Here is a 14,679-nt window from a genome sequence, read left to right as displayed (position 1 = left end):
GGCGGTGGAGTAAGTGGATGCTGCACAGACATGCTCCCAGGACCAAATTGGAATTACAACTAAAATACAGAAAAACTTCCTGAATAATCCACGGAAGACTCACTGGAGAGAACACTGATAACCAAAGGCTTGAACGAGGAGACAGCACAGAGACTGGCCGGAGGGGCAGAGTGTGACAGGGCTGGCTGGGCTCCCACGGACAGCAACTGAAGTTCTGGAGAGAGATTTCATCTGTGGGAGGTTGCTAATGAGAACTCTGGGGTATAATTCCCAAGCTGGGCCCCCGCAGCAGAGAGCACCAGAACTGAGAAGGGTATCCACATAACATTTGGCTGGGGAAAGCAATAGGGTTGCTGTCTGACAGGGAGAGATGGTTGAAAATTCAGACACTCTTAAAGGGCCAACACACAAATCCCCTGTGAATAAAAAAGAAAAAAAATTCCCTGTGAAGCCACCTATCTTGTGCTCTGACAGAGAGAGAACAGAGTGGACTGGAGCTGTGTAAGCAGAAGCCAGGATTGGGGGTTCTGGGGTAAGAGCTCAGAAGGCAGACACCTGGTCATTCCCTCACACTGCAGAGGTCATCTTTCTAATGCAGACATTTTCTATACAGTTGGCTTTGCCTGGGGGAAGACAAGTGACTCACTCTATTGGAAAACAACTTGTCCCAAGGTGTGGAGTTTCTAAGGCCCAAATAGAGACTGAGAAAAACAATTAGCCTTCAGGCAAAAGCAAATGCTCCAACCCATTGAAAAGAATTTGTGCCACACTTATAGATGACTGCCTGAGGGCAATTGAAGACAGAATCTCATCAGTCTGTGGACAGTGGAGGTCTCTGGAGGCTTTGAGTCTTTGCCTGATCTAATTAGACAGAAACATTATTTGACACTATCCAACACTAGAGATTGAGACTTAGCAGATCTACCTAATGCATAGTCACAAACCCAAATAGGCAGCCAAAATGAAGAGACAAAAAAACAATCCCCAAATGAAAGAACAAGAGAATTATCCAGAAGAAGAGATAAATGAAATGGAAATAAAAAGTTTTCTGATATAGAATTCAGAATAATGATGGTAAAGATGCTGAACAGCATGAGAAAATATATAGTAACTATGAAAACAGAAATAAAGAATGACATAGCACAACTAAAGAACATAATGGAGGAATACACAGCACATTAGGAGAAGCTGATGATTGAACCAGTGAATTAGAAGACATGGTTGAAAAAATTAGAGACACCCCCCCCCCCCCCCCAAAAAAAAAAAACAATTAAAAAAAGGACAGCTTAAGAAAGCTGTGGGACAATGTGAAACATAACAATATTCAAATAACAGATTGCCAGAAGATGCAGAAAGGGAGAAAAGGATAGAGAATATGTTTAAAGAAATAATGGCAGAAAACATCTTTAATCTGGCAAAGGAAAAAATCATGAAAGTTCAGGAGACACAGAAAACCCCTAAATAGGCCCACACTCAGACACATCATAATTAAAATGCCAAAAATTAAAGACAAAAAGAGAATCTTAAAGGCAGCAATAGAAAACCAAATTGTTACCTACAAAGGAAGTCCCATAAAGCTAACACCTGATTACTCATCAGAAACTCTACAGACCAAAAGGGAATGGCATGAAGTACTCAAAGTAATGGAAAGCAAGGGTCTGAGACCAAGATTACTATATCCACCAAGGCTGTCATTCAAAATAGACGGCCAAATAAAGAGCTTCCCAGACCAAAAATTTAAAAAAAGAAGGCTAAAGGAGTACATCACTACAAGCCAGCATTGCAAGAAATGCTAAAGGGACTGCTATAATGAGAAGAAGAAACAGAGAGAGAAACCTAGGCATACAGAATTAATATGGCAACAAATAAGTACCTATCAATAATAATTCTAAAGGTAAATGTATTAAATGTCCAATCAAAGGTATAGGGTAGCTAAATGGATACAAAAAAATGACCCACCTATATGCTGTCTACAAGAGACCCACCTCAGAACAAAGACATACACAGGATGAGAGTAAAGAGATGGAAAAGGAATTTTTCATACAAATGGAAAAGTAAAAAGAAAAGCTGAAGTAGCAATACTCATATCCAATAAAATAGACTTCAAAATGAAGACCATCGCCCTAACCAGTTTGGCTCAGTGGATAGCGATTGGCTTGCGGACTGGGGCGTCCTAGTGCCTTGGTAGCGGGCACATCCTCAGTGGGGGTGGGGGGTGCAGGAGGCAGATGATTGGTGTTTCTCTCTTATCAATGTTTCTGGCTCTCTGTCCCTTTTCCTTCCTCTCTGTAAAAAAATCAATAAAATATATATATATATATTTTAAAAAAGATCATCACAAGACAACAAAGGTCACTACATAATACTAAAGGGATGAATCCAACAAGAGGATATAACCCTGGTAAATATACATATATACACTCAACATTGGAGCACCTAAATATATTTTAAAACTCCTAAAGAACTTTAAGGGAGAAAATTGACAATAATATAGTCATAGTAGGGAAATGTACCACCCCACTGACTTTACTGCATAGATCTTCCAGACAAAAACTTAACAAGGAAACGGTGACTCTAAGGATACACTGAATCAGGCGGATTTAATTGACATTTATAGAACATTTCACCCAAAGCTGCAGGATATACATTTTTCTCAAGTGCACATGGATCATTCATATAGACCACATATTATTAAACATGTGGACACAAAAGAAGTCTCTACAAGTTCATGAAGAAGAAAATCATATCAAGCATCTTCTCAGATCACAGTGGAATGAAATTAGAGATCAACTACAGTAAAAATACCCCAAAACATTCAAACACATAGAGGCTAAGTAGCATGTTATTACACAATGAGTAAGTTATCAATGAGATCAAGGAAGAAATAAAAAACTTCCTGGAAACAAATGAAAATGAACACACAACAACCCCAAATATCTGGGACACACCAAAGCAGTCCTGAGAGGGAAGTTCATATCACTACAGGCTAACCTCGGGGGGGTGGGGGGGGGGGGGAATTCACAATAAACTATTTAACCCTACAACTTAAAGAACTATAAAGACAACAAGAAAAGCCCAGAGTAAGTAGGACAAAAATAAAGATAAGAGCAGAAATAAATGACATAGAGACTAAATCTCTCTCTCTCTCTCTCTCTCTCTCTCTCTCTCTCTCTCTCTCACTCACACACACACACACACAATCAATGAAACCAAGAGCTGGTTCTTTGAAAGGATATAGTAAGATTGATGAACCATTAGCCACACTCATCAAGGAACAAAGAGAGAGGACCCAAATAAATAAAATCGGAAACAAAAGTGGAGAAAGCAGATCCCAGGGATGGAATACAGTGAATGCAGGATCTTGGGAGATGGTTTCCCTAATTTGTTGAATGCTGCTTTCTATCAATTGAGAATTGTCAAAAAAAGATTAAAACAGCACATTCTTTAACAGCACACTGTGGTTATACCACAACCAGAAATAATCTATTGCTGCCCAGTTCTCTAGAACTGCCTCCCTGACCTGGCTTAGCTCTTTTATTTTTTTTAAAATTTGTTTATTGATTATGGTATCACATAATTGTCCTCAACCTCCCCCCCATTCCCATTCCAAACCCCTCTTTATATATGCCCACCCCCTGTTGTCCATGACCTTTGGTTAGGCTTATATGCATGCACACAAGTCCATTGGTTGATATCTCCTCTTTGCCCCTACCTTCCCTCTGAGGCCCAACAATCTGATCGCTGCTTCTTTGTCTCCAGGTCTGTTTCTGTTAATCAATTTATGTTGTTTATTATTTCCCCTAGATGCATTAGATCATGTGATACAAGGAATTCCCTTATAAGGACCGAAACTGAGACAAGCCATAATGGTTATGCTGGGAGGCAAATAAATCAGTCTGTAGTGAGTTCCTTTCTGGGCCAAGAGTTCTTTTGAGTCTCCATTTCAATGTCAAACAGTTCCTTATGTGTACATGTCAGCCATGGTATTTCAGATCTGGTTGGTTGACAAATGGTGTTTATGAAGTTCCGACCATCTATGGTTTGGTCCTGGGCATCCTTCAGCGACACACGGCTCCTGTCTGCTAGTATGGTAAGGCATTGTCAGCGTCTTCCATCTCTGGACTGCTTCTCTTCCATGGCTGGGGCACTCCTGTCAATTCCTCTCTGTTGCAGGAATCCACATGATCTCGGAGTTGTTTTCTAAAAATATACAAACATATTCTTGACCAAAAGTTAATAAAGGGATATTTTCTATGAATTTGACTTGGGATCCCTTTTCATTCCCCCCCAATGATTTTCCTCTGGCTTGTTTTGACACCATGTATGTTTTTCATGTGTATCTTGTTAGCATTTCAAATGAAAGTTAATTTTCTAAAGTACAAATTTTCTAGATGTAATTTACTCGCTGGATATTTTTCCTTACATGATATTTTCCCACTATCTCCCCCTTTTTTAATTTAAATGTTATAATGTAGTCTTGGAAATTTTATAATGTAGTCTTGATAGCTTTTACATTTTAATTATTTGCTCTAAAATATGACTGCTTTAGGTTCATTACATGTTGTGAAATTTTACCATGAGATGAACTGCCAATAAGTATTTTGTTAACATTTTAGGAACAGCTTTTTGTACAGTGCAATCAATTTTCCTAGAATATTCGCTTATTTCAATTAGCCAATTTAATTATCTCTGAGAAATTGACTACTATTTAACTATCAAATTCAACACTCTATCAACAATCTTATTTTACCCTGTGTATATTAGTGGAAAGGATTATTTGCCTTCTTGAGTAGGCCCTGAGCATTCCTGGTACTAGGCTGGATTTGGATATCAAAAACCCACTTCCCCACACCATGAGTACAAGACATCTCAAACGAGTCTTGTTGCAGTGAGATTGCTGTTGCTGTCAGCTAAGTCTCTGTCTGTTACCTGGGTCCCAACTTGAGCTGTGCATGGGAAGCAAATCAGCCATGGGGGCAGGAGACCTCCCTTAGAAGGTGTGAAGGTTCAGGCGCCTGCTGAGTTGGAGGGGCGGTAAGGGTCTGTGCCCCACCCCAGGTTTTCTGCTGGCTCCCCTGCGACTGTGCCTGTCTTAGGTTGTTCCTTCCCTGAGGAATCTTACCCATCTCGGGCTACCCAGCCATCCTCCGGGGCCAAGCAGGGTGCTGGCCTCTATCCCATGGACAGCCCTGGAAGTGGCATGTAGGGCTTTTACCATGCTACAGGCCAGCCAGGTCACTTCTACAGGGAGGGAGCCTACCATTCCCAGCATAACCAAAGTGGTTAAAGCAACATACTCACCAGGTGGAGATCATCATTGCAGTCCAGTGCCATGGCCGTGAGATGGACTCTTTTGGTTTGAACCCTGTGACATTTCTGGGGCGTAAAAATGGTCAGTCAGCCTCAGGAACAAGGCCCTCTGGCTCAGCCTCTTTGTCCTGAGGGGCTAATTAAAGCTCAATCATGAAATTCCAGGAAAGCAGATTTAAAAAAAAACAAAACAACCCTCTATGATCAATTGTTATTCTTGTTGTGTTCATGCAAACAATCAGGCCAAATTGAAACTAGACTTAATAAAGTAAATAAATTGGTCTTAATTTGGCTCTTTAATAAAAATGAGGGTGATTTTAGGGGGGAAATTGTGTTTCAGTAGACTCTGTAACACAAAGTGGTGAATGTTAGACTCAAAGCTTTATTTTTCACCCATGAATTGAACCAGATCCTGAATTTATCTCTAGCTTTTACCCAAGTAACACTAAGATTTGTAACACAGGTGTCTCCACTCGTTACAAGCCCTTCCCGTACTCAGGGCATACCATCGCTGCCCTGGTGACATCACTGCCCCTCCTTCTGTGCCCAGGCCTCGCCATCCCTCTGACGGAGAACAAGGATCTCTTGGCTCTGAAAGGAGCCGTCCTCCCCCTCAGCTTGAAGCAGCCACAGAAGAGACCCCGGCACTCAGAGCCAAGACACTTGCGGAGGGATGTGGTAGGAGTCAGACAGACACGAGCAAAGTAAGGACCGGAGGCCGGCCAACTGGAGGAGACATGGACATGACCTTGAGATGGGCTTCTCACCACTCCGACTGCTCCGAAGCCAGCATTGGAGGTACCCGTGTAGGGGGAACTTTTACATCTTGCCTCGTAGGAGTTGGGACACCTACTGCTAACATATAGAATTGTTCCATTCATTTTGGGAAGAAAGTCACACTCTGGAACCTTCATGTGTTGGGACCCACGGTCTGGGGAAAGCATGCACGGGTGTTTTCTCTAAAGGTTGCTGCAGTGGCTTCCTGTGGGGAATGTCTGACTTGTACTGGGTGCTCTAGTTATTGTCTTTAAGGATCTAATAACTGCAACATGAACTCTTCTGAGAATTTCACCCTTCCTTATAGCAATGGACACATTAAGCTGCTGGCTGGGTGGTTTCTGATATGTGGCTCTGCTCTGAATAAAATGGAAAGTGAGAAGGCTAAAATAAAAATAATAAGGAGCCAGCATGTATTGAGTGCTCCCATACAGCAGGTGACAGTTAAGTACCGTATTTTTCGGACCATAAGATGCACTTTTTCCCCCCCCAGAAGTGGGGGGGAAAAGTCCCTGCGTCTTATGGTCCAAATATAGCCTACACATATACTTTAAAAAAAAAGTTTTTTTACTTGCCCGGCTCTGTGTGGTCTCTGTGTGCTTGCCCGGCTCTAAAATGGTTCTAAATGCTGCTGTTTACTTTACAGCACATGTGTCAAACACAAGGCCCGCGGGCCAAATTCGTCCCACCAGGCCTTGCAATGTGGCCCGCACCGCGCTGTCATCACTGCACTCCGCTGCGTTTCCATCACAATGACAGTTTATGACTGTTCAGTAAACCATTTGGCCCGCGATTTAGGCTGGATTTTAGATTTTGGCCCCTTCTCTGATTGAGTTCGACACCCCTACAGTTTACAGGGTTGATTACATGTGTTTATGACTGTGATGTTGGGTTTTAATGCACATAAAATACTTTAGGACACTATTTGTTTCAGAATCTTTTTTTCTTCATTTCCCTTCTCTAAAAACTGGTGCGTCTTATGGTCCGGAGCGTCTTATGGTCCGAAAAATACGGTAGTTGTTCTTTCAAACCTCATCAGAACCTACAAGGTAGGTACTGTTATTCCCCATTTCACAGTTGAGAACCTCGGACTGTTCCAGGGGTCATCAGATAGTAAATGGTGGAGGAAGGCTCAAATCTGGGTAAGGTGGCCCTGGCTGGTTTTACTCAGTGGATAGAGCAGGTCCCAGGTTCGATCCTGGGTCGGGGGGGTGGGAGGGGGCATGCCTGGGTTGCAGGCTTGATCCTCAGTTGGGAGCATGCAGGAGGCAGACGATCCATCATTCTCTCTCATCATTGATGTTTCTATCTCTCTCTCCTTCTCTGAAATCAATAAAAATATTTTTTTTAAAAATCTGAGCAGCTGGGCTGAGAGCTTTTTCACCCTCCTGGAATCAGCAGCTTTATGAAGCAATTTTACTATTTAGCATAAATTAACATAATCCCCTAGCTCCTAACACACACCCTTCCTTTGTTTCAGATAACACCAGGAGTTGATTGCAGTGACTGGAATGAGAAATGAGAAGGAAGAGGTCATAAGGGAATGAGAAATGACTGCCTAAAGGGAAACAATCAGGAAAGATTGATTCAGGAAAGGCCCAAAAAAGAAGCTACCACGTGCACATTGTGTGTGACTCTTCAACATGAAGGTGATGCTCTCTCATCATCTTTCATGAGCTGGAGCTTCCGTGGGCTTGACATCTGCAGCCCCTGCCTGAGGGGTTTGGGGAGAAAAGAAGGATTGGTTGCCGCTGATGTTAAAGAGGAACCAGCTGAGTGGAGTGTCCCACTCGGAGGAAAAGAAACTGATGTTGTTGGTAAGAATAAGCCAGGAATGGGAACAAGACGGGTTCCTGGGAAGGTGGCCTAGACCTATTTTGAGAGGGTCAAGGTTGAATCTGTGTCTTACAGGATTCCTCCTCTTCTAAACACCAGGGTGCCCTGGCCTTTTCCAAGTAAGAGCTTCCCTCCTACCTACTTTTGTGGGAAATCTTCCAAGAGCCAGCACTGGGTTGATTCCCCTGGGGATTCAAAGATGAAGTCTGCCCGAAGGGAGCGCTCACGTTCCTGGGAGGCAGAATGTCAAATACTTATCAGCAAGGGGGCTCTGGGGCTGGACCCCTGTCTTCAGTCCCAGGTTCCACCACTTGCTGTGTCACCACAAGCAGATTACCCAACTTTTCTGGGCCCCAGGATGCCCATCTGTGAAATTATATTCATCTCACAAAGTAGTGAAGTTTGTAATTAGAATAGATGTAAAAAGCATTTAGCTAACTGTCTAGTTCAAGGTAAACTTGAGATAAAGGATTATTTCTGTTGTAAGTATGAAACGGAGAGCACAAAAATATAAACAAGTGAGGTAAGGGGATGTGGAAACACAGGAGGGAGTGCCAACTCCGCCTGGAGTAGGAGCTCACCAGAGGAGTGATTAGAACCTGGGCCTGCCGAAACCGGTTTGGCTCAATGGACAGAGTGTCGGTCTGCAGACTGAAAGGTCCTGTGTTCGATTCCGGTCAAGGGCATGTACCTTGGTTGCGGGCATATCCCCAGTAGGGGGTGTGCAAGAGGCAGCTGATGGATGATTCTCATCGATGTTTCTAACTCTCTATCCCTCTCTCTTCCTCTCTGTAAAAAATCAATAAAATATACTTAAAAAAATAATAAAATAAAACCTGGACCTTGGTCCTGGTAGGAGGGGTTCTCAGAATGGGCATCTTGAATATGTTTCCCAGATAATTCTGCTATGCTATCTGCCCTTAGCTCCAGAAAACCATTAATTATGCTTCTTTTTTTAAAAATCCTCACCGAGGATATTTTTTCTATTGAATTTTTTTTTAGAAAGAGTGAAAGCGAGGGAAAGAGAAAGAGAGAGAAACATCAATGTGGGAGACACATTGACTGGTTGCCTCCTACACAAGCCCAAACCGAGGCGCATGCCCTTGACCAGAACTGAATCTTGGACCCTTCAGTCTTCGGGCCAACACTCCATCCACTGAGTCAAACTGGCTGGGGCTAACTTCACTTCTTTCAAAGAAACATTTTTATTATTAAAAAGTCTACTTCATAAGCCTTGGAAAGTAGAAAAAAGAATCACCCATAATCCCAATATCACAACACATTCATCAGCAGCACGTGGTGCCCCATTTTTTCCTCACGCATCTTATTTTTGTTGTTTTAATAGTTTTAATAATGGTGCATGTGATAGTCATATTTTGCATTTTTGCCTTACTATGCAATCATAGGGTTATTATGTTGTTTTTATAATGGATTTTTAATTTTAACTTTTTTTCCTAAATAGAAGTGGCTTTTGTTCTCTTTTTAAAAAATCCCAGACAATCTGAACTAGTATAAAAAGAAAGTATAGCTGGAGGGGACAGAAGAGGGAAAAGGGGACATATGTAACACTTTCAACAGTAAAGATTAAAAAATAATAAAAATAATAATAATAAAGTACAAATCTCACATAGTCCTACTGCTTAGACATAATCATTGGCCATGTTAATGTGTCCTTCCAGATTTCTTTCTAAGCAATGAAACATATACAGACTTTTTACATTTACAGAGTTATATTAGGTAATGGTTTCTAATGACTGCACAGATTTTCTTTTTATTTATATCAAATCTATTTAACTAATAATCTACTGTTGGATACTTGTTGTGTGTGTGTGTGTGTGTGTGTGTGTGTGTGTATTTCTCTAACTTGTGAATTGACCATAATTTACTTAGTTAGCTATTTTTAGATATTTAAGTAGTTTTCTTCTTTTGTGTTTGCTATAATTAATAACAATGCTTTGAAAAATCTTCAGGCATATGGCTTTCCCCCTATTTTGAATAATTTCCTGGAGTGGAAGTATTGGGTCAAAGGGCAGGGACGTTTTATGATTCTTGATTTGTATCACCAAGCTGCTTTTTCAAAGAGTTGTTTGTGCCTATTCAGATCCTTCCAGGGGACAGGATAGAGAGCAGAGGAGAGAGTGAATATGAAGAATGGAGGGAAAGAGAAAGGAAAGAAAAAAACCACTTTGTCTAATTTTTTCCAACTGGATAACTAATTCATGCTCCTTGTAAAAATCCTAACTTTTCCATAAATGTTTACATTTAATATTGAAAGTCCTCCTCTGATGACAAGCTCTACTAACAGTTTAGGTATATTCTTGCAGTTTTTTTTTTTTTTTTTACAAGTTATATTAATGTATAACTTGTTTGGTTTTCAAAGAACTAGCCTCATACTATACACACTATAGTGCAACATCCCTACTGGAGAAAATATCCTACACATCTTTGGCATGATTACTTTAAGTGTGCAGACAATTTTTTGTCGAGCCCCTAACTAGTCCCATTTCCCCTGCCAGAGGGCTCAGCCCAGGCCGGGTCAGCACTCTCCCGCGAAGGACAGGCCTCCCGCGGTCCGGCCAGCAATGCCCAAGTGACCTTGGCAGTTGCCAGAACCCTGGCTCTTCCCCAGTCTGTGGGACCCGGGGTCCCCACTCCTTCCTGGAGGCGTGGCCCTCACGTGAGGCCGCCGGCTTTGGGCGCCAGGCTGAGTCACCCCCTGCAGAGCCCCTGGTCAGCCCCGTGACTCAGTTTCTCCATTTGCTCACACGGCATACGGCGTGAAGCACCAGCGCAGAATGCGGAAAGGGCCTCCGGCGGCTTCTCCGGGTGCGAGCTCCCAGGCGGAGCCCCAGAGGCGGGCGTGAATGCCGCCCAGAGCGCCCCTCGGGGCCGTGCCCTGCCCCGGTCCGGCCCGGGGAGTCCGTGCCGCGCTCGGCCACGCGCACCTGCAGGGCTGCGGGGAGACACCCTCTGGGGACCCGCCCGCCGGGGTTCACGAAGGGCCCGGGCCGTGGGGAGCCGCCGGGGGGACGCCGCCTGGGGGACGGCCGTGCCCACGCTCACTCCCGCCGCCTGACGCAATCCGGGGCGCCCTTGCCGCATGCCAGGGCCGGGAAGCCTCCCTCGCCGCCGTTGCATCACTCCTGACAGGTTTGCCGCAGCCAGGGAGCCGGACCAATCAGCGGGCGCGGTGGGGCGGGGGCGGGCCGCTCAGGGAGCCAATCACAGGGCGGAGCGGTTAACCGGTCAGCAACGCCCAAAGCTCATTGGCTACAAAAGGGGTTCGCCCCGCCCCAATCGCCGCGGCAGCTGGCGGCGGGGGGCGGTGCCCGCCCACCGGAGGGTTTAAAAGGGGCCGTGGCGGGGCTGCGCGGCTGGAGTGACCGAACGGTGCCGGCCAGGTGTGCGCGTCCGCCCGTCCCTCCGCGCCCGCCCGCGCCCGACACCTGCCCGGAGGACGCCGGCCCGGCCCTGTGCCCGGCACCATGAAGCAGGCGCCCGCAGCCCAGAGCCCCGCGCCCGCCCCGCCCGCCTCGCCGCCCGCGCAGCCCCCGCGGGGCGGTGGCGACCCCCCGGCGCTGTGGATTTTCGGGTACGGCTCCCTGGTGTGGAGGCCCGACTTCGCCTACAGCGACAGCCGCGTGGGCTTCGTGCGCGGCTACAGCCGCCGGTTCTGGCAGGGAGACACCTTCCACCGGGGCAGCGACAAGATGGTGAGCGTGCATGCCGCCGCGCCCGGGGCTAGGGATGGGGTCGGGCCGGAGGGGGGGGCGCGGCATGCCAGGGCCCTGTGGGCAGACGAATCCGTGCTGAGGGGGGAAATAGGTAAACCCATGCCCGAGGGCGGGGGGTGGGGGGACAGAGTTGTGGCTTAAATTTACGTGCCCCGTGGGTCACTGTGTGATGCCTGGAGTCTGTGGTCCTGTATTGTTGATGAATATTTCTGGTGAATATTCTGGGGCATTGCCATGTGTCTGTTTCCCTTGCATTCATCACTCCCTCCCCTGCCCCCTGGGTGAGCCGGCTCTCGAAGGCCTGTGCTGGCAGAGTTAATAGGTCCCCGGGCTCGGATGGCAGAGATTTCTAACCTGCCTCTTCCGAAATCTTTTTTCCTTCCTTCCTAGCCTGGCCGAGTGGTGACCCTTCTCGAAGACCATGAGGTAAGTGCCTGAGTGAAGAGAGGGACCCCGGGGCCAGGCACGGAGGGGTGGCAGCAGAGTCCCTGGCTGCAGATTAGGTCAGATGTGCTTCTGGCAGAAGGAAAGGGTGGCCTGGTTCTGTGCGTCACTTCCCGTTAGAGTCGGAGCCTTACGTTCCTGAGCAGCTTACGGGTGATGCCTCCTTAATCTGGTTAAGAACGGGAGGGGAGCTTGCGTGCAGAAGTTGCTACTGGGTGGCTCCTCAGCCCTCCTCCCCGCTCCCTTATAGAGCCTTATAGGTCCCTGGGTGGGACGCCGGGTGACTGACCGATGCCCGTTTCCTCCTAGGGCTGCACGTGGGGCGTGGCCTACCAGGTGCGAGATGAGCAGGTGAGCGAGGCCCTGAAGTACCTGAACGTGCGGGAAGCGGTGCTCGGCGGCTACGACACCAAGGAGGTCACCTTCTACCCCCAGGACAGCCCTGACCAGCCACTCAAGGCCTTGGCCTACGTGGCCACCCCCCAGAACCCCGGGTACCTGGGCCCCGCCCCGGAGGAGGCCATCGCCACCCAGATCCTGGCCTGCCACGGCTTCTCCGGCCACAACCTCGAGTACTTGCTGCGCCTCGCAGACTTCATGCAGCTCTGCGGGCCCCAGGCCCGGGACGAGCACCTGGCGGCCATCGTGGACGCGGTGGGCGCCATGCTGCCCTGCTTCTGCCCCACCAAGCAGGCGTTGGCACTGGTCTGAGGGGCGGAGCCCCTGCAGGGAGTGCCCACAAGGACATGGGCGCCCGGGCCCCACGCCCGTGCACACAGACAGACTTGGACACAGCGGGAGCCCACTGAGAGGGCAGCCAGGGCTCCTCTCCCGAGCCCCTGCCTGTCCATCCGCCTCCAGCCCTCCTGCCTGGCATTGACGTACTACTTGAAACTACTTATTGCACCATGTTGGTGTGACGGGCAGGGTGGGGGGCCTGCCCTGGACACGGGCCCCGCTGAGCGGTGCCCACCCCGATATCTGGCCAGATTCCCCCCAGTGCTGCTGCTCACCCCTCCCCATCCAGACCCCCCCCCCCCAGCTCCCTAACCCCACACCATTCCCAGCCCCGGAAGTGCCACCTGCTGGTAAGGGACCGAGGGAGTGAGGGGAGGGGCCCTAAAGGGACCGAGCCCCCTTTCAGCCCTGCTCATCGCCCGGGTCCCCAGGGCAAAGCCAGATCTGGAGCCCTTGGCTGCCGAGGCTGGGCCTGGACCTCTCACGCACTTGTCTTTGTTCGCCTGTCCTATGTGTCTGTCTGTGCAGTCCTGTCTGTCTGTCTGTCTGTCTATTCCTGGGAAATGGATCCCTAGGCTCTGGGGCCATCCCATCTGTCCCGTTCTGTTACCATAAACTGATGTCCTAGTACCTGTGCGGCTGGAATGTGGTTCTTCAGACGGGGTCGGGGTGAGTGAGGCGGGGAAGCCCTGGATGCCTTAAGAAGGAAAAGGGCTCCCCTTTGTCTCCATCTTTCTCCCAGGAGCAGGCCGCTCCGCGGGCAGCTGTCCGGTCACACATCCCGCGGTGGGCACCACTCCGGTCTCAGTCTCACAGGAGCACGCCGAGTCCTGCAGAGTCCAGCCTGTGCGGCCGGACTGGCCGCTCCGTGCGCAGTGGGTGCCGTGGCCTGGCACCGTCTCCTGCCCCAGAGGCTCTGGTAGACCAGGTCCGGACCAGGCCTTTCTCCTCCTGACAGTGAGGCTTCCTGCTGGCTTCCTGCTGCAGGAGCGTGTGGCTTAGGGTGGGGCCTGCCGACTTCTGGGCTAAGGACCTGCGGCCCTTGGACTTCGGAGGTCCAGGTGCTCGCTGCTGCCTCCTCTGGGGTATGGGCTGCACCTCTCTTACCCTGACCCGCCAGGCCCCTCCCACAGTGGAATGAGTTGCTGGGGTGCCCTGGGGGCTACTGCTTTTTCACCCATGCCTGCCCCTCCTGCTACTCCACCCTGACTGCCAAATGCCAACGCTGGTCCCAACATCCCAGCCTGGTCCTGGCTCCGACACAGGGAACGGCCCCTCGGTGGCTCAGCCTCTGCTCCTGCAGAGCGGGCGCAGGCCCTGGGGGCGGCTGTACCATCAGAAGAGCTTGGCTCAAAAAAAAGAGGCTGGCTCCCACCCAGCCCCTTCCTTCCCTCGCTGGCCCAGGGACGGCCAGGAAGGTAGCCAGCCTCCTGGGCACTCGTTCACGCTGGGTGGGTGCTCAGTGTGTGTGTGGCTGGCCTGGCTGTCCGGGTGTCCCCGGCAGGGTCAGCTCCAGCCACGATGGGCGGTGTGGTGCCCGGGGAGTGTGCCAGGTGTTGGCAGCCTCAGGTGTTGGCCATGGATGGGCAAAGTGTGGCGTCCAGTCAGACTCCTGGGAGCTCAGTCAGGGGTGGCAGGGAGCCCTGGCGGGACCGGGCGGCCAGTCTGGGCACTCGGAGCAGAGCCTTCCTCTGTGCCAAATGGGGGTGGGAGGACTGCATGGCAGCTGCAGGCGGGTTCGAATTCTTAGTATTTCCTAAGCTGCTACAGGACAGACACTGATCTGGTGAGGGGGTGGGGCGGAAGAACAGTGAAGAAATCCTCCTCCTCAAGGAACTCC

General features: G+C 48.7%; 1 protein-coding gene across 2 annotated transcripts; it reads left to right on the top strand.

Annotated features, from left to right (window-relative positions):
- Positions 1-10,932: 10,932 nt before the first annotated feature.
- Positions 10,933-13,466, top strand: CHAC1 (ChaC glutathione specific gamma-glutamylcyclotransferase 1). 2 transcript variants are annotated; one of them, XM_036445664.2, is made up of 3 exons: positions 10,952-11,636; positions 12,048-12,083; positions 12,411-13,466. In XM_036445664.2, exons 1-3 carry the CDS (start codon positions 11,409-11,411, stop codon positions 12,810-12,812), a joined length of 666 nt encoding a protein of 221 aa, XP_036301557.1. In that variant the 5' UTR covers positions 10,952-11,408; the 3' UTR covers positions 12,813-13,466. The 2 variants fall into 2 exon arrangements, with proteins under 2 accessions (XP_036301567.1, XP_036301557.1); XM_036445674.2 differs by lacking the exon at positions 12,048-12,083 and having other exon boundaries at positions 10,933-11,636.
- The last annotated feature ends 1,213 nt before the right edge of the window (positions 13,467-14,679 follow it).

The sequence above is a fragment of the Pipistrellus kuhlii genome, unplaced genomic scaffold (genome assembly GCF_014108245.1).
Source record: "Pipistrellus kuhlii isolate mPipKuh1 unplaced genomic scaffold, mPipKuh1.p scaffold_m20_p_1, whole genome shotgun sequence".
Lineage (NCBI taxonomy): Eukaryota > Metazoa > Chordata > Mammalia > Chiroptera > Vespertilionidae > Pipistrellus > Pipistrellus kuhlii.
Note: the sequence above shows the minus strand (reverse complement) of the source record. Positions and strands in the feature narration are given on the sequence as shown.

Coding starts and splice junctions, on each gene's coding strand:
- CHAC1 (XM_036445664.2), top strand. CDS start 11,409: ATGAAGCAGGCGCCCGCAGCCCAGAGCCCCGCGCCCGCCCCGCCCGCC. Junction 11,637..12,047: donor ACCGGGGCAGCGACAAGATG/GTGAGCGTGCAT, acceptor CTTCCTTCCTAG/CCTGGCCGAGTGGTGACCCT. Junction 12,084..12,410: donor CCCTTCTCGAAGACCATGAG/GTAAGTGCCTGA, acceptor GTTTCCTCCTAG/GGCTGCACGTGGGGCGTGGC.